The 20,454-nt window shown below is 49.8% G+C and overlaps 2 protein-coding genes across 5 annotated transcripts; both read right to left on the reverse strand.

Annotated features, from left to right (window-relative positions):
* Positions 1-3,201: 3,201 nt before the first annotated feature.
* BMI1 (BMI1 proto-oncogene, polycomb ring finger) lies at positions 3,202-14,014 on the reverse strand. The gene is made up of 10 exons (XM_051611188.1): positions 13,560-14,014; positions 8,363-8,496; positions 7,837-7,933; positions 7,050-7,105; positions 6,876-6,926; positions 6,504-6,612; positions 6,368-6,413; positions 5,727-5,825; positions 5,222-5,302; positions 3,202-5,133 (listed from the first exon to the last, which is right to left on the reverse strand). The coding sequence occupies exons 2-10, from the start codon at positions 8,472-8,474 to the stop codon at positions 4,804-4,806; spliced, it is 981 nt and encodes a 326-aa protein (XP_051467148.1). The 5' UTR covers positions 8,475-8,496; positions 13,560-14,014; the 3' UTR covers positions 3,202-4,803.
* A 1,705-nt stretch (positions 14,015-15,719) lies between these two features.
* COMMD3 (COMM domain containing 3) lies at positions 15,720-19,384 on the reverse strand. Of its 4 annotated transcripts, XM_051611193.1 has the most exons (8): positions 19,234-19,384; positions 18,130-18,241; positions 17,961-18,024; positions 17,825-17,859; positions 17,439-17,499; positions 17,297-17,353; positions 17,117-17,176; positions 15,720-16,100 (listed from the first exon to the last, which is right to left on the reverse strand). In XM_051611193.1, exons 1-8 carry the CDS (start codon positions 19,364-19,366, stop codon positions 16,041-16,043), a joined length of 582 nt encoding a protein of 193 aa, XP_051467153.1. In that variant the 5' UTR covers positions 19,367-19,384; the 3' UTR covers positions 15,720-16,040. The 4 variants fall into 4 exon arrangements, with proteins under 4 accessions (XP_051467153.1, XP_051467152.1, XP_051467151.1 ...); XM_051611192.1 differs by having other exon boundaries at positions 17,117-17,353; positions 19,234-19,382; XM_051611191.1 differs by lacking the exon at positions 19,234-19,384 and having other exon boundaries at positions 18,130-19,074.
* Between the last annotated feature and the right edge of the window lie 1,070 nt (positions 19,385-20,454).

The raw sequence follows: 20,454 nt of genomic DNA on the forward strand, positions 1-20,454 counted from the left end.
CCTCTCCCCGCCGGCCTTCCGCGGCCCGGGGGAGGCAGCCGCTGCGCGTCCCGGCGGCGGGGCGGCCCAGAGGCCAGGGGGCCCGCGGGCTGCTCGCCACGCCGAGCCCTTGCCCTTCTCCGGCGCTGCTGCTCGCGGCCTTTCCGCGGCCACCGGTGTCCCGCCCGACGCGCCCGCGGCTCCGCAGCAGGCACGAGGGATGGAAGTCCCTCTCCTTGCCCGCCTTCGGCAGCGAAAAATCCCTTTTTTCCATGGAAATTACGTGTGTTTTGTGATTTATCCGTTACCGACTTTTTTTTTTTTTTTTTTTTTTCTTCTTTAGCCCACAGTATCATTCTTAAATAAATACAAATATCCCACCCCCAAAGCCGGCAAGACCAAAAGTTTCCCCGGTCCCCACGGATCTGTAAGCAGCTTTTCTGCTGTTCGGCTGGGACGACTCTTTTGAGGGAAAAAAGAGTGAAGGAGCAGAGCTGGAAAAAAATCCTTCCTCTTGCAGTTCTTGAGTTACTAAAGCACAAAGCAGCCGTGGCTTGGAGCTCTCCTAGTGGGGCGATGACTTAGAACACAGGAAAGAGGAGGTCCGCAGCCCTTCAGACGGGAGAGCAGGTTCTTCTCGAGGCATCCTCTCGGTAGGAGACGGGCAGAAAACATGAAAAAGAAGCTGTCTGTAGTAAAATAAAGGAAATCCGTTTCAAGTACCCAGAGTAGAAGCAAGAACGTTAAAAATTAACAGCGGAAACAGGAAACACTTATCTCAGTAAACATTGTCTCAGAATCTCACCGTATTAAATTTGGGAGGGCGCAAGGTGCCCACCGGTGCCGCCGCCAGCCTCCTCCCGCTGTGCTACCTGGGGACCGGGACTGGACACCGGAGCCGGGTACGACGAGACAACCCGATCCTCGTGAACCGGTTTGGTGGCAAAGATCGGAACTGCAGGAGTTCCTGCGTGGTGAGAGATGAACCGTCCAGCAGTGATGCTGGGAAGGCAGGAGCACAGCTCCCTGCCAGCGCGGCGAAGGAACGGGCTGTCCGGGGCCGCGGCGAAAAAGGAAAGGGGTGGCCGGGGTGGACCGGAGGAAGCTTCGCCCTGCTACCGGCCCCGGAAAGATTTACTTTGGGCGCGCTTTGAAAATCCTCAGCAGAACGAGAGAGTCCTTCGGCAGCGGCATGGCGGAGAAGGTGACAAGCGGTGCGTCCCCGGCAGCCGCGGGGGGAACGGCGGCCAGAACCGTCGCTTCGGCTGGAAGGACCTGCCGGTCGCTCTGCCTCAGCCTTCGGGTTTCCATATCCCCCTTCATGGAACGTGGCTTCTGAGCGGACTGGAGTTCCCCGCAGCTCCCTCCGGGCTGCCCGGGCCCCGGCGCCGCGGCGGGACCCGCCCTGCGCTCCCTTCTCCCGCCCCCGGACGATGCCGATTTTCGGGAGTTCCTCGGCGGTGCCCGCCCGCCGGCATCACCCTGCTGAAAGGCAACGGCGCAGGTTGTTTAAAGCAATGCTCGGTGCTGTGGGACAAACAGTTCGGCTTAGCAACCTCGTCATGCTCCTTTTCTTTCCCTTCCTGCATACTCTGTGTTCCTTCTCCCTTTTTCTGCCTGTCCTCTCCAGAAGCCTGTGGAGCGCTTCAGGCTCCCTCTCCCTCGCTTTGCCCGGGGCTGGATCTTTACCCTTTATCCCCCATTCCGGCTGGGCACAAAAGCGCTACTTGGAACTGCAGGCAGCTGAACCAGGGCGGAAAATTTGGTCGGACGAAGACAGAAAACCATAATTTTCCAACTGGCGCCGACCGCTTCTGCCTCCACCCAAAGGTAGATTGCTTGTTCAACAAGGTCCGAAAAACGCCGTGGACTTCGGCTTTATCTCTCCACCTATATAAATGCAAAGTCGTATAATGAAAAGGTTCTTCCTTCTCAAATGCGGAGGATTTCCATACCTTTGTAAGGAAACCCGCTCCTTCCCTAGCTGCAAAGAAAACTCTCGTGAAACCGGGGAGGTTGACACAGCAGTTTCTCAAGTAGAACATCAAGATGCTATCTTTGATCGTCCTCCCAGTTGTGCTTAGCAATATATACGCATCGCAGTGCCATCTGCCTAAGGCCAGCAGCAAAACAAAAGTTTCACATGGCAGCACAAACATCCTCGACGGCTTCTGCAGCTCGGCGAGAGAGCTACTGAAAGCGTTTGTTCTTTCTTTCAGACGGGAGATGTCAAATTGGGAGATGTCGAAAGCGCTGTTAAGGGCTTAATAAACCTCGCAGGGAATTATCCAACTCCTGTTTAATTGCTTTATGCTTCATGAACATTCTACAAAGACCGAGAATAGTTCCGTTTATGATGCTGGAAATTGTCATTATCAGCTAGTTTCAGTATAAATAAGCGCCATTTGATCAGTGTGCTGAAGTACAGCCCTCTGCTGCAGGGTCAGCGTTGGTCTTTGGATGAATTCAGCCAGTATAGTGTGATTAACTCATGTAGTTGAGAGGATCATGCCAAGACAGACACTCGGTTGCATTGAGAGATATCTTTACACTAGAACGTATTTAGTTCCACGGAGGCTTTAGAAAGTAATCCAGAGCAGCACAGGCGGAACCTGGCACTCGCCATTACAAAATTCCTGTTCTTCCCTTCCCAGCCACTACAGTTTAACGGGCTAAGTTTGAACAGACAGGAGGTAAAATCTGTGGCTGCCTGGGATGTGAGAATACACCATTTACTTATTTTCAGTAATAATTCAGAGTCAAATAAAGAACAGCAAATATTTTCAAGGCAGGCAACCAGAAGAAATCATGGCGATATCTGGGCTTTTTTTCTTGTTTTATTTTTTTTTCCCTTTTCCCCCCTTTTTTTTCCTGTTTTTGGTACTGTACTGTTCTGTACACTAAAAACTTTTGTAGACCCAGAAGGACTTCCGATGAGAGCAAGATGTCTGGCCTTTAACACCACATTATCAACAGAGGTCATTTGCTAGTTTTCAATGAATTATCCCTTTTATTTGTTTATTTCTTTGATCAGCTATAAATGAAAGTTATTCGTGTATATAAAACTGAAGTTTTTACTGTTGAAATCGAACTGTACATGTTTACTACAGGAAAAAAATATCAACTCTTGTTTAACAAGACATTATACATCAATAAGCAATAACCTTGTGGAGGATTTGCAATCACCTGGTCTATAAAAACAAGCAGGACAAGTAACAGCAATTTATATGCAAAAGTAATGATTTAATGACTATAAGCAAGACAAAGCAATAGGATTGTGCTTCTTTTGCAGACTGGAGACAATGAAATGTTTAACTACAATTTTCCCGTACAAACATGAAACAATATCCATATAGAATAAACACCCTCACAAATGTATAACTGATGGGTGATGAACACACACGAAGTTCGACCAAAGCAAAGCACAAACTGAAAAGTGTTCCGGGCTGTTCATATTTTATGGTGGAAAAGTTCCTTTTACTGAAAAAAATAATTCCTTTAGAAGCCTCTAATAAAATGCACCTATTGGCAGGCCATTAAAGAGGAGGCATTCTCCATGATTTATTGGAAATATTAAAGTACCTGTTAAATTTTAATGAAGTTAGTACTGTACCATATACATATATATTAAACCAAATTTAGATAAAATGCCTTCTTCCAGCAACCTGCTGGTTTCTTAAAATTTATACCAAATAGTTTATGGCTTCTATAGCAATTCCATGTGCTTTTAAAAACACAGTCCCACCACACCAAATAATAAAAAGGTAATCAAACAGGACAAAGACTTCCATGTCCCTTAACTTTTTTTTTTTCCTTCACTGCATCACTTCAACATTTGCAAAAGTAAAATATATATCACTTGGAAAAAAAGACAAAGCCAGTAAACTCCTTTTAAGATTGCCAATTGCCTCCAGGCAATCAGAGACTCGAATGTGCTTTCCCAATACTGTAGCTCTCACACACAAAGTGTTTCTGGCAGTATGAGCAAAGCTCAAACAGGCGGCATCTGCAAGGGTCGAACCAGTTTAGAAATTTAACAACCATATCATGAGTGCATGAAACACAATATTTTCTTTATAGTATTTATAAATATATCATACAATACTGTTTCCTGTTATGTCATATACCAATATGGCATTGTACAATAAGCATAATGCCATCTGATTCTTACAAAAGCGAATCATTTAAACAAGTCAGTAAATAAAATGGTAATACCCGCTTTTAGGCATACAGATTGTAAAACTGAAGTTTACTTTTCTTTTGATCGGTTCTGCGCAGCAACAGAGAAGTAAAAGATGCAACATAAGAATCAAAATGGCTAATACGCAAAAATTGTTATTCACAGTGACATGGCTACATATATGCATTATTCTATGCATATCCTTTCGTTTTGTTGGATTTCAAGATGAAAAAGCACTTGCTTTCTACAGGTTCACAAAACAGCATAAGAACAATAACAATCAAAGAGAACGCAATGGAGGAGTTAGTCTGGATTAACAAACTACTTCCCGGGATTTGTATTGACTTCAGGAGACTCCCGAGTCCAGATGATGGGGACGGAAACAACTCCGCATCACTCAGAACAGGTGAAGGTGTAACTTTTGTTTGCTTCCCAGTCCTCTGAAAACAATTTACATTTCAATCCTGCGTTTCCATTAACGTCCATCCTGAATGTCACCTAGTCCGCCTTTTATAGCCAAGTTCAGTGTCACTACAAAAGAAAGCAATTTGGACGATAGTCACATGGATTAGCATCTATAAAGCTGTAATGGCATGGAGAGATCTATATAAAGGAGGGGTGGGGGCGGTAGCCTGGTTGGCTCATCAACCAGATGAAGTGGCCGAGGAGCCATTTATCGATGTTTTCCGCGCTCTGTTGGTAAAGGAGGATTGGTGGTTACTGCTGGGGCTGCTGCTGGTGCCGTTCATGGTGCTGGAGATGTGGGGGAACTGGGGGTGAGGAGACTGGACTGGCGTGCTGGGGCTGGGCAAACAGGAGGAGGTGGAGGGGATGCCTCCTGCTGGGCTGCTCGCCTTGTCGCTCCCAGAGTCACTTTCCAGCTCCCCGCTATTATTCAAGCCTTCCCTCTGGTGACTGATCTTCATCCTCTTGCAAGTAGGTCGGACCCGGTATTTCAGGGGGAGAGGCCCGTTCTGCAAGGCAAAGGGGAGACCCTGGTGAGCGCCCTCCCCCGCGCCACGACCCGCACCCCCCAGAAGGAGGCACACCGGAGATACTCACCCGCCTCCAGGTATAGATGTAGGCAATGTCCATTAGGGTGTAGTAGTCCTTCAGAGGCTCCTCTTCATACATCACATCGATCTGGTAAAGATATGAATCCTTGCATTAAGCAGCAGCCAGGCATTTACCCCAACATACGTTTGTGCTGAGGTGATAGCAGCCCTGCTGCCATATAGATCAGACAATTGAAAAACATATACCAAATCCAGGAGGGAATAGGGAATTTTCAAATGTACTAGATATGTTTAAAATACATTAGGAGAAATTCCTTGACACCTTTGTATTTACAGCATAAAAAAATTGCAGACTGTCACCAAAGTCTCTGGATAAATATTTTCAAAATAAAGTTCATAACCTCACCAACATATTGCACACACCAGAAATACTGGTAGTTAGCACTTGCTGGAACTGGCTGTGATAAGAAAATGAGTCCTAACCAGCATCAGCAGGCTTAGAATAGCAAGGCTGATTAAAAAAAAAAAAATTAGTCTTTCCCAATAGGTACCTGGAAAGTGTTAGGGATATCCATTTTACTCCGCAGGAACTTTCTTAGATGCATCACTGTCATTGCTGCTGGGCAGCGTAAGTATCTTTTGTCATTCACCTGGCAGCATAATAAAGAAAATCAGTCTACTGAGAACAAGCAATTACTTCCACCAAAGCTGTGTTCTAACATTTTATACCATTAAAAAAATATGCACTTTAATAAATTATTAAGTATAATATAACAATTTGTGCTGCCTTAAAAAGAACAGGAACAAGTGATAAATTATAGTTAATGCTACAGAAAGCATTAAAAAATGCAACTAATTTTATACATAAAGATTTTTATCTCACAGTAAAATATATCTTAAGAATATATAACATATATTTAATTTTGTAATTAATAAATAATTTGTTGCAATATCTGACAAAAGATCAGATTCCACTTTAAAAGTAATACCACATGTTTTTGTTTTTTTTTTTAATTTGTTTACATACACAGTGGCATGAAGACGTTTGACCTCTTCTGCACCTAGTGCCATAACAGGACATGTGCTGCTTTTATAAGTACAGATACCTATGTACTTTTTTCAGCCACAAACCTTCCCCAGATATGTTTCTATGTGTGTTAGGTTTCTTCTAGAGTAAGGAAAAGTTATTTACCTCTTCCTTTGATTTTTCTTTCTCCTTATTTCCTTTTCGTTCCAGTCTGTGAGAAGAAATGAAACAATTACTACAAGTAATAAATATAGCTGCTATCAGCCAGGTAAACATAAAATATTGCCATTCTGGAACTTGCCTAGTCTGGTCAAAGAATTCAATGGATAAGCTTATTATCTCGTCGTCTGTTATAATTCTTTTGTCTTCGTCAGCCACTTCTCCCCTGTCTTCATTAGAGCCATTGGCAGCTGCGCAGAAATTTCCACAATAATTTACATTTTGAAATTCAAATCAGGAAGAATGGCAATTGTCAGTAACAGGAAAAAAAACATCTCCATAGTAAGATTATGAATTAAAGCTCCCTAACTGTTAAAACAATAAACTTCTATTATGCTGAATTTACTTATTAAAATTTTGTCACGGTAATACATAATTTCTAAGTTAAAAAGGAAACAGCAGATCATCTAGGTCAATGGTACATTTATTAAAGGTGCAGATGAGAAGAGTTTACCATCAGCTGATGGATGAGCAGCGTAAAAATCCCTTCTTCTTTTCATTTCATCTAGATGGAAAAACATAATTTTTTTATTTTAGTAGGTAATCTGGAACTCCTGGTACTGACACAGGATAGCAGCTCTAGTTTTGTTTTTCTGCTCTTAAGAAAAAACCCAGTTTAACTACTTACTTTTGAAAAGGCCTGGTACTAGCTTGTATACAATATCTTGGAGAGTTTTATCTGACCTGAAAAAAGAGCAATCCCAAAACATTAAATTAAGCAGATTAAGAGATATTTTAATCCAGATGGCAGTTCCTAATTTGTAATCTTTCACAACAATGGGGCATCTTCTACAAAGTGGGAGGCTAGTCATAAAAAGTTAACTTAAAAGAGCTTGTAATCAAACTAACAGTGCTCTAAATGCTGCTATAAAATAAAACTCATCTGTCCTACCACAACTTAAAAATAATTCTTTCCGACTGAAGGAAGGCCTTAAAAACTACATGCCCTCCCTAGAAAATGAAGAGCAAAAAGTAACAGTCACCAAAAAAATATTTCTCAAATGAGAAGCATGCTTTAAAGGCTTTTCCCTCTTAGCTTGAAAAGTTAAGCAAGAGTTTTCATGACTATGGAACTAGGTCTGAAGTGAAGCATCTCTGGGAGAAATAGCAAGCGGAGGTAAAACCTGTCGGGGTGGTACACATGGGAATGGGAGAGAGGGAAGAAGCGTCGCGTCAGTGGTAGCATGTGCAAAAAAGACCTACAAAAACTTTCTGTGTTGCATCCAGAGAAATCTTCAATTTCCATCAATGACTAAACTCCAAAGAAAGAGCATACACACGAGTTAGCTTGTAAATTGACAAGTCCTTTCAGATTTAAATTGCAGACGAAGAGATAACATCGACACGACTACCGCTGGTCTGCCCATATAAAGTAAAACAAGGAATTCCGGGGTCGCATTGCATCTCTCTCCTACCTTATATTCAAAAGCGGTCGAGTTTTGTGAACTTGGACATCACAGATAGGACAATACTTGCTGGTCTCCAAATAACGCACAATACAGGTCTTACAGACTGGAAATCAAACACGAAAGCCTTTTAGTGATGGTCATAGGTGACGGCAAAGATATGCACAGGTCGAGGTGCGATTTTCTAAACCATGCAAGCTACAGCTAATCGTCCATTGTCAGCAACGCGCTGCTTAAGCTAAACAAATACCCAAATAAGCGGCAATTACCATGAAAAGGAGACGCTTAGAGTACATATATTATTACTTTAACAAAGACCGTAGGGCAGTCGTCAGAAAAACTGCACCGCAGCGGGGCCACTGACTTCCCAGCCCGCCGGGGAGGCGGAGGGGCGGTGGTCCCGGACATCTCAGGGGGGTTGAGCTTGGTTGGTTTTTTTTGTTTGGGTTTTTGTGCGTGTGCGTGTGTGTTCCCAGGATGCCGGGAAAGGTGGGAAGCGGCGGGGGAACAACGCGGAGCGCCCGATCGTACTTACAGGAGTGGAGGCACTCTATGATGGTTGTTGCATCAATGAAGTACCCGCCGCAGAGCACGCACATGAGATGGGGGTTTAGCTCGGTTATTTTGATTCTGGTTGTTCGGTGCATTTTGGCGTGGCGAGGGGCGGCTCTGAAAGACACACACACACAGAGGACCCATCAGCGGGGACGAGCGCGGCGGCTTCCCAGGTGCCGAGACGCGGGGCGTCCCCTTCCTCCGAGCGGTCGCATCCCCCGGCGCAGCGGACGATACAGCGCGGAAGGCGGCGGCGGCGGCGCGGAGCCGGGGGAGGGCCGGTCCCGAGGCCGGCGGGGCGTCCCTGCACCGCACCGGGCCGGCCTGGGCTCAGCCCCACGGAGGCGCGGTCGCTCCGCGGCACCCACCGCGGCGCTCCCCGGCGGTCACGGGCTCTCCTCGAGGCGCGGCGGGGCACCGGCCGGCTCAGGTTCCCCGGGCGGCTCGGCGGCGATGCGGCGGGGAGCTCCGGGGGGGGACGGCCGGGCACCGGGCTGCCGGCGAGCAGCACAAAGGGGAACCAGCGCCTCCCGGTGCGGCTGCCCTGGCATTTCCGGAGAGCGGGGAGGGGCGGCAGGGGGAGGGACGAGGGGGGGGGGACACGCACCTCGGAGCGGGGCCGGACACCGGGGCGGCGGGGCCGGCCCGCGAGGGGAGTCCGGGCGGCTGCCGCTGCTGCTCGGTGCCGATCCGGATCTGCTCCGCTCTCCGAGGGGGTTGCTATAGCAACTTACACTTACACTTGGCATCCTGCCACCGCTGGGAACACACGAGAGCCGGGCGGGGGGGCAGCCGGGGGTGTGGGGAGGACGGGCCGGGCCGGGCCGAGCCGGGCCAGGGGGTGGGACGCGGGGCCCGGGAGCTGGCGGAGGGGGTGGAGGAACCAAGGAGCCCGTGGGGGTCTGGGAGCCCGGTTGCGAAGGGAGAGAAGGGGGAGGGTGGCGAGGGGGTGGGGGGCGGCTCAGGCGGTGTCGGGGTGCCGCAGCCTGGAGGGTGCCGCGGTGCGGTGCAGGGCAGCCCGGGCAGTGGGGGCGGCCCCGAGCTTTGGGGTCTCAGCCCGGCGGAGGCGAGCGCCAGAGGCTCCTCCCGAGCCTCGGCCATTTCGGATCCTCTCAGGGGCCTCTCTCCACGTCGACTCGGTGCGAGGAGCTGGTCTGAGATCTCTCCTCTCCCCCTCCGCTCTCTCCCTCCCTTCGCCGAGCTGAACCGAGCTCCCGGGGACCGAGCCCCCCGCACTGCCGGCGCGGTGCCGAGCCCCGGCTCCCGCTCCGCGCCGCCGGCATCCCCTATCCCCCCCGTCTCCCCTTTCCTCCTTTCTCTCCTTCCTTCCTTTCTTCCCCCGCCCCCCAAACTTCTTTTTTTTTCTTCTCCCTCCCCCCCCTTGACTCTCGTCTGAAAAGGCTCCCGCGGATGAAGCGAGCACGGTGCAAAGTTTTACAAGAGGTGGAAAGAGATTTGCAGCACCAGGGTAAGGTATTTGGACGGAAGAAAACAAGTCTGTGGATCCTTAAACAAACCCCCTTTTCAGCAATAAAGCACACCGACGATGGGGAGGGGGGGAAAGCCCAAACCGACTTTAAACGGTACATTAGTGACAACATGCGAAGGACCATGTGACCATATCATTCCTAAAGCTAAATCAACACCTTGTCAACACAATGCAGTGACAAGAGTGAAAAACAAATGTCATTTTCACAGTCTGAAACCCATAACCCCCCCATCGGATGCACTGGCACCAATGTTAGATACGTACATAGTATTTTAGATTAGAGGGAATAAGAGGTAAAGGGGAAAGTATACAGGGACAAAAACCCTGTCAGCCACGTCAACTACAAAGCAAATTATTTTCTGTCAACCAGATCCTGCAAAATGTAAAATAACAACGTTGTTGCAATGCAAGTTGTTCATTTTCCCATGACAGTGCTCCCAGTACACCAGCTCATATCCTTGGTCCCCACTCTTCCCGAGGCAAAGCTTGCACGCCACCTCTCTCTGCAGCACCATGCGAGCTGGAGAAACCTCAATATGCGAGGTTCTTCTCAGCCACTCACAAACTTCGCTGTTAGGCAGCGAAGAAAAGAAGAAAGAAGAAGAAGAAAAAAAAAAAGACAACACACCAAGCTTTCTAAAAGCTTTGAATTTTGGTCAAAACTGCCGAGGACAGGGGTACAATATTCCTCAAGAAGTGCACAGCGCCAACGACCGACCCTACCCAGGAAACCTCTCTTGCTGCTGCAGGAGAAACCTTGAGTGAACAGCAGATAAAACTCCTCAGCATCAAACCACAGCTGGCCAGCACACAGAAAAGCGAAGTGCAAGAAGCACCCAGCCAGACCAGGTCCTCAGAGCTGTTCCTTAGCTCCCGTACGGGAAAGCAAGACCCCCGCTACATTGAACTGCCCTTTAAATGTCGCTTCCAGGGTCCCTGACCCTCCGCTTCTTAGTTTTAAACTGACACCGAGGGTTTGCTCTGCCCAGGAAAGGCAGAGCTCGGGCTCCTGCACTGCTCTCAGAAGAGTCCAGCGCTCTGAAGCCGGAGGCTCTGAGTTCCCTTTAGGTACTCAAACATGGACAGGCTGCCTTCACGGTTCTGTGTTTTATTTGTTCAAGTCACTACCTTATAATTCATAAAAATCTGAACCAAGAAAACCCAGCAGTGACCGAGGTCACGCAAGCCGGCTGACCGAGAATTCCTTCCCAGCCCTGACAGACCGGGACAAAACTTTCAAGACATTAACACGTTTATTTCACGCAGGCGTAGCCCCTTCCTAAATGGAGAGGGATTAAATTCAACCGTGAAACCTGTTTTGTCGAAGCAAACCCTAAACGCGGATTATTTATTGCCCAAAGTTAACACATTTTCAACGTGCTATGAGCTATCTTCGAAATCAGTAGTTTTCTGCAGTGAGCTGAACCAGGCGCCTAACTTCTCCCCAAAAACCATCCAGACAGGCACACGCACACGCGTGTCTGTGCCTGCGGGTATGTAACACGAACGCAGCACATTTTACTTCAACAGTCGAAGCTTAATATTTCGGTAGAAGGGAAACCCTTTCATATATTTTTCCTGCTCGTGCTGATAGCGCGGCGGATACCAACACTTCACACAGTCAATACAACAGCCTCTTAACCAGGACAATATATATTTACACTTTGACACACGAAACAACTAAACGTAAAATATAGGGAGATAATACTTGCTAGAAGTAAACACTGCCAGCCAACTGATTATTTAGAGGCCTTAAACGGGCTATGTCAAAATGAAGAAAAACAGAAGAGCATTCTGCTGCTGAGAATCAGCTACACTCATAAAAATCTGTTAGGGCAACAAGCTATCAAAACCTTGCTCGACACACCTCTAACAAAAATTACATACATAAAAAATAGCAACATTGGTCTGGTAGGTTTGTATACTTTGCACCCATCTCCTCTCGGAAAACTCTCTCATCAGGAATAAAGCAGCCGTCACTCTACATCTTCACCCATTATCAGTCAGAGCCACTTTTACTATCCAGCCTGTTATTCCCCTTTCGCTTAAGAATGGCCACATATGTTTTAAAAGAGGGACGGTATTTCTCTCAAAGAAGGCACACGGAGCTCAAATGTCTCTGCCCAGCTAGATGTAGGGAGGAAAGACTTCAATACTGGCAACAGAGTGCAAAAGGACCCAAATCCCTTAAATTGCCTTCCTAGATCTAGATGAAGGAGACAATCTGTCAACTTAGAAAACACACTAAAATGTGAATTTTGTACTATCTAAGCAATCTGGTTGGTCAAGCCTTCGTATCCCTGGCAAACTGCAGCACAAGTCTGTCTCAGTCTCCAGGACGCACTGCACAGAGTCACTCAAAGTAGTTTTTACTGGACTGTATTTCCAGAATCTCCCTCGTCTTTGGGACAGTCCCCTAAGACAAGTTGCTCCGGCCACTACCGACTACGCAAAAAAATCCTTTTAACGCCAAGCTTACAAATGGGCACACTCGCCCAGGTTTTCCTCGACTTTTCTGGAGGGTGGAGGAGTGAATCAAAGTTTCTAGAGGCTGAAAAGTTACTACCTCACTTTTACAGAAATGCGATTTTTCTGCTTAGTTTTACCTGATTATTTGAAAATATTTACAGTAAACACAAAGTAACATCCCGCGTTATATATTGCCAAGGCCATACAATTACAAAAACATAAACCAGCAACTTTCCAGTGCTGCCCAAAAGCAGCACGAGGAGCCCACTCGTGACATCTTTAAGATCTGACAAAGCATTTCATGTAAATTTACCCTTCCCGGGCTCAAGAAGGGAAAAAAAAATAATTAAAAAAAATTCCCCCCGCCAAGAATCACAGAAAAGAAATTACTCCCCCCCCCCCCCACCGTATCCCACAGACACACCACCTTTGCTCCAAAGCCTCCAGCAAACCGCACGTCCCAGCTCCCCAAGATCGCAGTCAAACTGCTATCCTTACCCCCCAAAAAAGTAACTTTTCGGTGCTGGCCACCCCTTTCCTCTCCCAGCAGGCACAAAGCCCCAAACTTAAGCATTTAAAGCAGAAATGTAAGAGGAGACATTGGAAAAAACTGGGAACCGCCATCTTACAACCCATCCAATTTCACAGAAGTACTTGTCCAACTTAAGTTAATAACATTTTCTGCTGGGTGCCCCGACGCCTAACAACCCCTCCAAGAGGATCGCTACCCCCCGCTGGCTCTATCTCTATAAAATGGGTGCGTTATCTGACATTTTAACCTCCCCCAGACACATTTCTTTCGGGGAGGACTGAAATCACTTGACCCAGGCAGCTCCAGATTTCACGAATGTCCCTGTTTAATCAAAATCTGCCTTTAAACAAAGAGCGCTGAGGCCGGGCTGGCAGCAGGGTCTGGAAGTATAAATATTCTCCTCGGGGGCCATGTGCACAAAAAGGTTTTAGGGGGCGTCTGGAGAAAGAAAGGAACTAAAATTTGCAAATGTGGGTGCGTAACGCGAGCGAGTGCACAGGCTGCTGCTGCTGCTGCGTGTCTATATGTGTGTGTGTGTGGCTGGAGCAGCCTGTCAGCGCTTTTCCCATACGGAGAGCTCGGGGGACACCTAGGCTCCCCTTTGCAGCCCCCAAACCGGCCGAAAACCGCCGCCGAGCCCCCTCTGCCCCCCGCCCTGGGTAAGGCGACACCTCGCTTCATACGTACCCGGAAAACGGAGCCGGTGGGTGATGATCGGAGCGGCCAAAAAAGACAATGAAAGTTAAAAGTCGTTCAGCAGAAAATGAATGTGAGCCAAGCGGCCATCTTGAAATGAACTGCAGACGCTGTCAATTGCAATAAGCTTATTGCCGCCGCCGCCGCTGCGCTCCGCTCATTTTAGTTACAAAACACCCGGGTTTCCTCCGCTCGTCCACCGGCCCTTCTCGCTCCCTGGCTCTCCCTCCGAGTTCGCCGCCCGGGCGGCTCAGGCGCTGGGAGCGTAAAGTCTCCCCGGTCCGGATGGGTCCTCTCTCCACCAGCCCATTGTCTCTCCCTCTGCCCCCCGCTCCGCCTCGCGGCCTCGCTCGCGTTCCTTTTTTTTATTATTATGTTGATTATTACGAGTATTATTGTTGTTGTTATTTCATAGTTGGTGGCGGGGACCCGGGGAGGGAAGGAGGGCGGGCGGGCGGGCGGGCGGGAGGAGGGCGGAGGAGGGAAGAATGCAACGCTGAAGGCACACAGTGGAAACTGACACCGTCCCCAAAATGGCTCGGAGTTCGCCCGCCCCGCCAGCGTCACGTGGGGCGCCTCATTCCTTAAGGGCGGCCTGGGAATTAGCGGCGCTGCCGCCGGGGCCCGGCAGCCTCCCCGTGACCCAATCCCGCACCCCGGCCGCCTCCACCCCCTCCGCCTCCCCCCTCCTCCGCCCGCCGCCCCCTCCCCTCTCCCCCCCCACCCCCCCCCTCCTCCTCCCTCCCTCCTCCTCCTTCCCCTCCCCCCGGCCCTGCACGCGCTCGCCCGCGCGCCGCCGATGCCTCCTTTTCCCCGCCGCTCTCCCCGCCCGCCCGCCCCGACCCCCGGCCCCGCTCCCGCGCCGCGGCTCCCGCCCGCCTCCCCCGCCCGCAACAGCCCGGCGCCTCCGCCGCCCCCTCCAGCCGCGACGCCGCTCCCGCTCAGCCCCTCCGCTCCCCACTTTCACCGCGCCCCGCTCCCCCTCCGAGTTGCCACCGAGGCTCCGCGCCCCCCGCCCGACCCCCCACCGTCCCCTGTCCCAAGGACCAGCCCCCCGCCCCTCGCCTGCCCGCCGGCGCCCCGCGAGGTGCATCCTCCGCCCTGCCTGGCGCTGCCCTCTCCATCCTCGCCACGCCGCAGCCCCCCTGCCCGCGGCCCCCCACGCCGCCCGGCCGCTTGTCCCCGCAGCCCTCGCGTCCCTCCGCGCTCGTGTTCCGCGCTCCCACCAGCGGCCCTCGACGCCCGCGGCCGCCCCACACGCCCCGTCCCGCCACCGAACGAACCCCCGCAAGGGACCGCGCCGCGGCCTCGTGCCCCCGCCGCCTCGTGCGCGCTGCTCTCCGCCCGCAAGCGGCCTCGGGACGCGTCCCTCGCTCCACCGGGGCTGCCGGGGGCCGCCGACGTTGGGGCCACACGGCCCCTCGGGGACCGCGCCGACGCGTTGCCGCCCAGAGCGGCGGTCCCCGGCCTCAGCCCGCCCCGGCGGCCCCCGAGCGGCGGCCGCCGCGGGTGTCACGGGGACCCGCCGTGTCCCCCGCCCCGCCGCGGGGACGGGGAGAGCCAAGCGCTGCCGCCGCCATCAGAATCGGCGGGAAGGAAAAGGGGAAACCTTCATGGGCGGTCGTCACCACCGAGGACAAGACGCAGCTCGCAGCCCGGGCGCGGCGGAGCGGGAAGAACCCAGCTCCGCGCCGGGCGCCGCGACGAGGACCCGTCCGCCACCTCGCTTTCTGCGCGGGGCCGCTCTGCTCTGCCGGCAGGTGCGGGCGAGATCCGTGGAGCAGCCGTCGAGGAGCGACTCCGCGGCGGCTACCGGGGCCGGGGCGTCCCCAGGGCGAGCGGGAGAGGAGGGCAGCGGCCTCGCCGACCCCGCCGGCGGGCGCGGAGCGGCACCGCGAGGGGGGAGACGCAGTGGAGCGGCAGCCGACACCGGCTCCGCGGACCCCCGGCTTCCCGGGAGGCGCCCCGGCTCCAGAACATGAAATTGAAATCCTTCGCGCCTCCCGCGCCGGGGAACCAACCTTCCGTCTTACAGAAGATGTAAGATCAATTAGAGTGAAATAACAGCGCGGTGGGCAACTGAGCCACCACAGCACGGGAGCTGATCTAACGTTCAGCAGCTTTTAGGCACATCTAATTCACCCATAGAAATTGCAGAACAGGAGTGAATAAACTTTATTAGATCCAGAAAAAAAATAATCAGCGACTTTTCTAAAAATAAAAAAAAATAAAATAGAAGGAATGCTTTGAAGACACGACTGTTGGGCAAATATTTAACGAGAGTTAATAATAATAAAAAAGTGACATAAGCAAGGAATACGAAGGTAATTAAAAAGTTATTTCACTTAATTCGCATCCAAGTACTTAAAAAAAAGGAACAGTTTGCTTCAAGAGATGAAAGACATTTGTCATTTAGAAGACACTCCTAGGAATCAGAGTACTTCAGCTCAGCAGGCTGACAGCTTTCTTCCATCACATCTGAGTTGCTCTTTCTAGACTTTTTGCAGCATCTTTTAGTTTTCCAACTAAATCCTAAGAGATGAAACACTGCCTTAGAATAAACACATTTTTAAAACGTTGCTAGAGAAACGTAGTTTTTATATATATACACACAGGCAGGGGAAACCAGCACCTTGTACCACAAAGAAATATTGCAACTTATGAACAATGCCAGCAAGTCATTAAAACAGCTCCCTATTTTACAACTTAGTAAGAAAAGTGGGAACTGAAGGAAATAATAATTTAACATGCATTATCTTTTAAAATAGATCACTACTATTAGGAGACATGGTCGGTATCATCATGATGCTGACATTTGCCCTAGGCTTTGAGGTACCACATACATTTCCAAACTACTGAAGAGATTTTGAGTGTAGTTTTGTATTAGGACCAATCTCCAGCAAATCAGATTTAACTAAAACACTTCTTAGTAAGAAAAGGATGACTTCTGAGACACACATGGAAAAAGCAGAGGTGTCAACCTGAAGTTTTAATATCTTGCTTTTCCTCTCCCTTCATCTCCTCTTCCCAGTCCTCCACAGTTTGGTCACTTCCAAGCATTACAATACCTCTATTGTTCTGTTACACATTTAAATCAGTAAACAAAGATTCACCTTTGTTTCAGTACATTTCTTACATGTCATTAACACCACTGGAGAGCCTTCAGTTTGTTCTCTATTTTTAATCACGACACATTTAAACTACTGAACCAGCTTCTTTAATAATTCCTCTCAAGCACAGGAAATTAGAGTTTCAGAAAAATGACGTATTTCCTCTCATATATATACAGTTATGAAATCAGACAAAATATTTATACATGCATGTAAAACACTTCCCATGCAACTGAAGTCTGTTACTTTGCAACTTTATTTGGGAAGACAGGAAAAATACACTTGAATAATTTTTATAGAGGACTCTCACTTACCCTCCCAGTCCTGCATTTTTTTAATATATACTATTAAAAAAAGGATTTCATTTTGACGAGCAAGTTGTTAAAAACATCCATACCTAAAGCCAAGCATAGAAACAATGATGAAGGGAAGAAGTACCTGTAATTGCTCCATGGTGCAACTAAAACTAACATCTGGGTGTGATCCTGAATCACTGTTCTGAAGGAAACAAAAAAGAACACAAAAAACCCCAACAAACCTCAAAACAATATTGCCTGTTTTATTTTTAAAAATAATGAAATTGCATTTTTTGCTCTGAGGGTGCTGGGAGTACAGTACCTCTATGTTTAAGGTCACTAAGTAGGAGGGTTGGTAAGTTTTATGAAGTTGATTGCTCTAAATTAAAAACAAAGAACATAGAAAAAGGTCAGGTCTCAGGACTGAAACAGACAAAAGAAACATCTTGATGTGTTCAAATTACCTTGATCTGATATTCCAAGCGCCAAGACACATCAGTTATATGGAGGGGAGATCTGCCTATGCTGAAAGACACAACAATTACAAGTTCCCTACACTGAAAGAAAGTGTCATTTTCTTAAGCTGTCCATAAAGAACTTTTCATGATGCTTGTAAAGCTTATTGAAAAGCTCAAAAAGTTTCTTAAGAGTAGAGTCTGGAAAGGAGGAAAACAAGTTTCAAGAGCTGTTTTCTAAAGTTTAGAAATGTAAAAAGTTTTGGGTTTTTTTTCTTTTTTAATTAACAGTATTTCTTCATTTTGATCACTTAAATTATGCATACGTATTTTCCAGGACAGTTTCTAAGTATTTGCAATTGAAAATATGTATCTGTGCTGACTGACAAACCTACCTTCCCAAGAGTATTTCCAATGCATCCTTGTTTTTCTGGAGAAAGAAAAATAGAATTTAAAAAAAAAAAAAGTTAGGTAAAAAAAAAATCCTGTGGGAGAAAGAAAACACAAATATATTAAGATTTGTTTTAAAACCTGATATTCGGTGCAAAATTGTTCTATTCTCTCTTTATCCAGTTTACAGTCTTCTAGACATGTGCTAGAGGGGAAAAAGAACGTGTTAGTTTTCTGTTACCATTAGCTCAGCAGCACAGCTTAAAGTGACGACCGCTAGAGAAATGGGGCAGCTTCAGAGCACTAGTACCTTATAGCAGATATGTCGGCTCTCTGCTTCCCTGCCTCCAGAATACACGTTGCAGCCGCAGCATGGCAATGTTTTAATACCGTGGGGTCAATATCTTTCAGGTCTGGATCGTCTAAAATAAATGGATTACTGATGACACACTTCACTTGCCAAATCCCAGCACGCGGTACCGAGAGCTGCTGCTCGCCCTTTGAACGGCATCTTTCCCACAAAAAAAAAAAACAAACAACAAACCTTAAAATGAAACACATTTGGTGTTTCAGAGCGAAAGGACCGAGCAAGGAGGTGTGAGGAGGAGGAGGAGAGGGGCTGGAGCACTGGCCGGTGCAGCCGTGCCAGGCGGGGCTGCCCGGCGATGCACACACACCCCGCCGCCTCCCCATCTCCTTCCCATTAAAACAAAACAAAACAAGAAAAAAAAAAAAAGGGGGGGGAGGGAAAAAAAAGAAAACCTCAATTTCCTCTCCAAGCCCCGTCCGCGCTGCTCAGGAGCCCGTCGCCAGCGGCGAGGAGCGGAGCCGGAGCCTCCGGCCGGGCGGGAACCGCGGGACCCGCTGCCCCCGGCCGGCACCGGCGGCTCCTCCGTGCGCGGGAGCGGCGGCGGGGTCGTTAACCCACAGCATTAATTACACGGCCATATAACGCTCAGGCCGGGGTTGCCGTAGGAAGCGTTCACGCGTGAAAAAAAACCCAACACGGTGGCAGCCGGTCGGCCGGGGAAAACCGCCTCCGTGCCCCGCCACACCGGCACGAACGGGAAGGGACTCCGTCCCGGGCCGGCCCTCCCTGCCTCCCCCTCTCCCCCTCGATTTTCGACGGGTATCAGCTTTAAGGGAGCAGGAGCGCTTAGCGATGACACCCCGCGCAGCGGCACCCGCGCACCGACCCCCCGGGGACGCTGCGGGTGGGAGTCCCCCCCGGGGGGGGGCGGGAAGGCGGTACGCGCCGGCCACGGCACCACGGACACGCGTGTACATACGCGGAGACGCGCGGGGCGAAGCTGAAGGAAGGAGGGCGGCGACCCTCTGCGCACTCCGCGCAGCACCGCGGCCCGCACCGCCTCTCCCCAGGCCGCCGCCTCCTCCTCCTCCCGCCGCGCCTTACCCAGCCCGGCGTGGGGGGGATCGAGGAGGCTGCGGAAGGCGGCGCGGAGCAGGGCGGCGTAGGGGCGGCGGGGGAAGCGGCGGGGGTCGCCCAGCAGCCGCCACCCGCCCTGCGCGTAGGGCGACAGCTCCATTGTGGGCGCCGTGACCTTCGACACGCGCCCACGTGACGCGCGCGCAGCTGATCGCGGGGCCGGGGCGGGGCGGGGGTGCGGGGCGGGGATGCGGGGCGGGGGGTGCGGGGCGGGGCGGGGCTGCCGCTCGGGCCAGCGGCGCCTCCTCCGCTTCTCCCGCCTCCCCGCCTGCCCACGCGTGTCCGAGCGCCTCCCGGTCCTTGGGGTTCGGACTGGGGGGGGGACACGCTGCTTCTGGCCGAATTTTGGGGAGGATGCGGCGCCTGCCGAGTTCAGCGCGTCAGTGATTTATTTATGAATGCACCTTCGGAGGGCTCCTGTCTCGTTACAGCCCCCGAGTGCTTCTATCTCCCTGCATCTTTCAAGTCGATATGTCGGTGTCACGCTTGACGTTCCACACACTCAAGCTGTAAATTTCTGCAGACCTGCCTCCTGCTAACTGGAAACATCAGGAGTAGAGTCTTGTCCTTCTTCCTGTATGTTATTTTGCTTCTGAAATGTCTACCTTAGACATGTGTATCACAAGGTATTTTGTTTCCCCCTGTGGTTAAAGAAAGGGGCGCCAAAACACATTCCCCCCCCCCCCCCCCCGCATTGTTACAGCTGGCTGAAATACAAGCTTTGACTCGAAATAAGTTTGTAACTAAGATTGTTGTAACATTTTGCTAAAGCCTCTTGCACATTTTGACACACATAAAATAGTGACAGGCTTCAGTAGTGATTTAGTAAAGATTGTAAAAGTGCTGTCTAAAACCACCTCCACACTAAGCCAGTAAATTCCTAATGTGAGGCATTAACCTGTTGCATTGCAATTTTATTTCTTACATACTGAAACGTTGCCATAGCTCCAAAAACATCTTTTAAGTTAATGCTTTACAATTAAACAATGAGATGGCCTGTCTCTGTATCTCAGCTAAGGACCAAATTAAGGCTGAACTAATACAACATAGGTGAAGGCCTTTTCACATGAATTGTGATGTATACAACCTTTGGAGTTGAAACATGCACAATGTTTAAGATACCACCATTCTCTCTGTGCGTGGCTGTACTGAACAGACAAGAACATTTCTGTGTAATCTGGCCTTCTC

The sequence above is a fragment of the Apus apus genome, chromosome 2 (genome assembly GCF_020740795.1).
Source record: "Apus apus isolate bApuApu2 chromosome 2, bApuApu2.pri.cur, whole genome shotgun sequence".
Taxonomy (NCBI): domain Eukaryota; kingdom Metazoa; phylum Chordata; class Aves; order Apodiformes; family Apodidae; genus Apus; species Apus apus.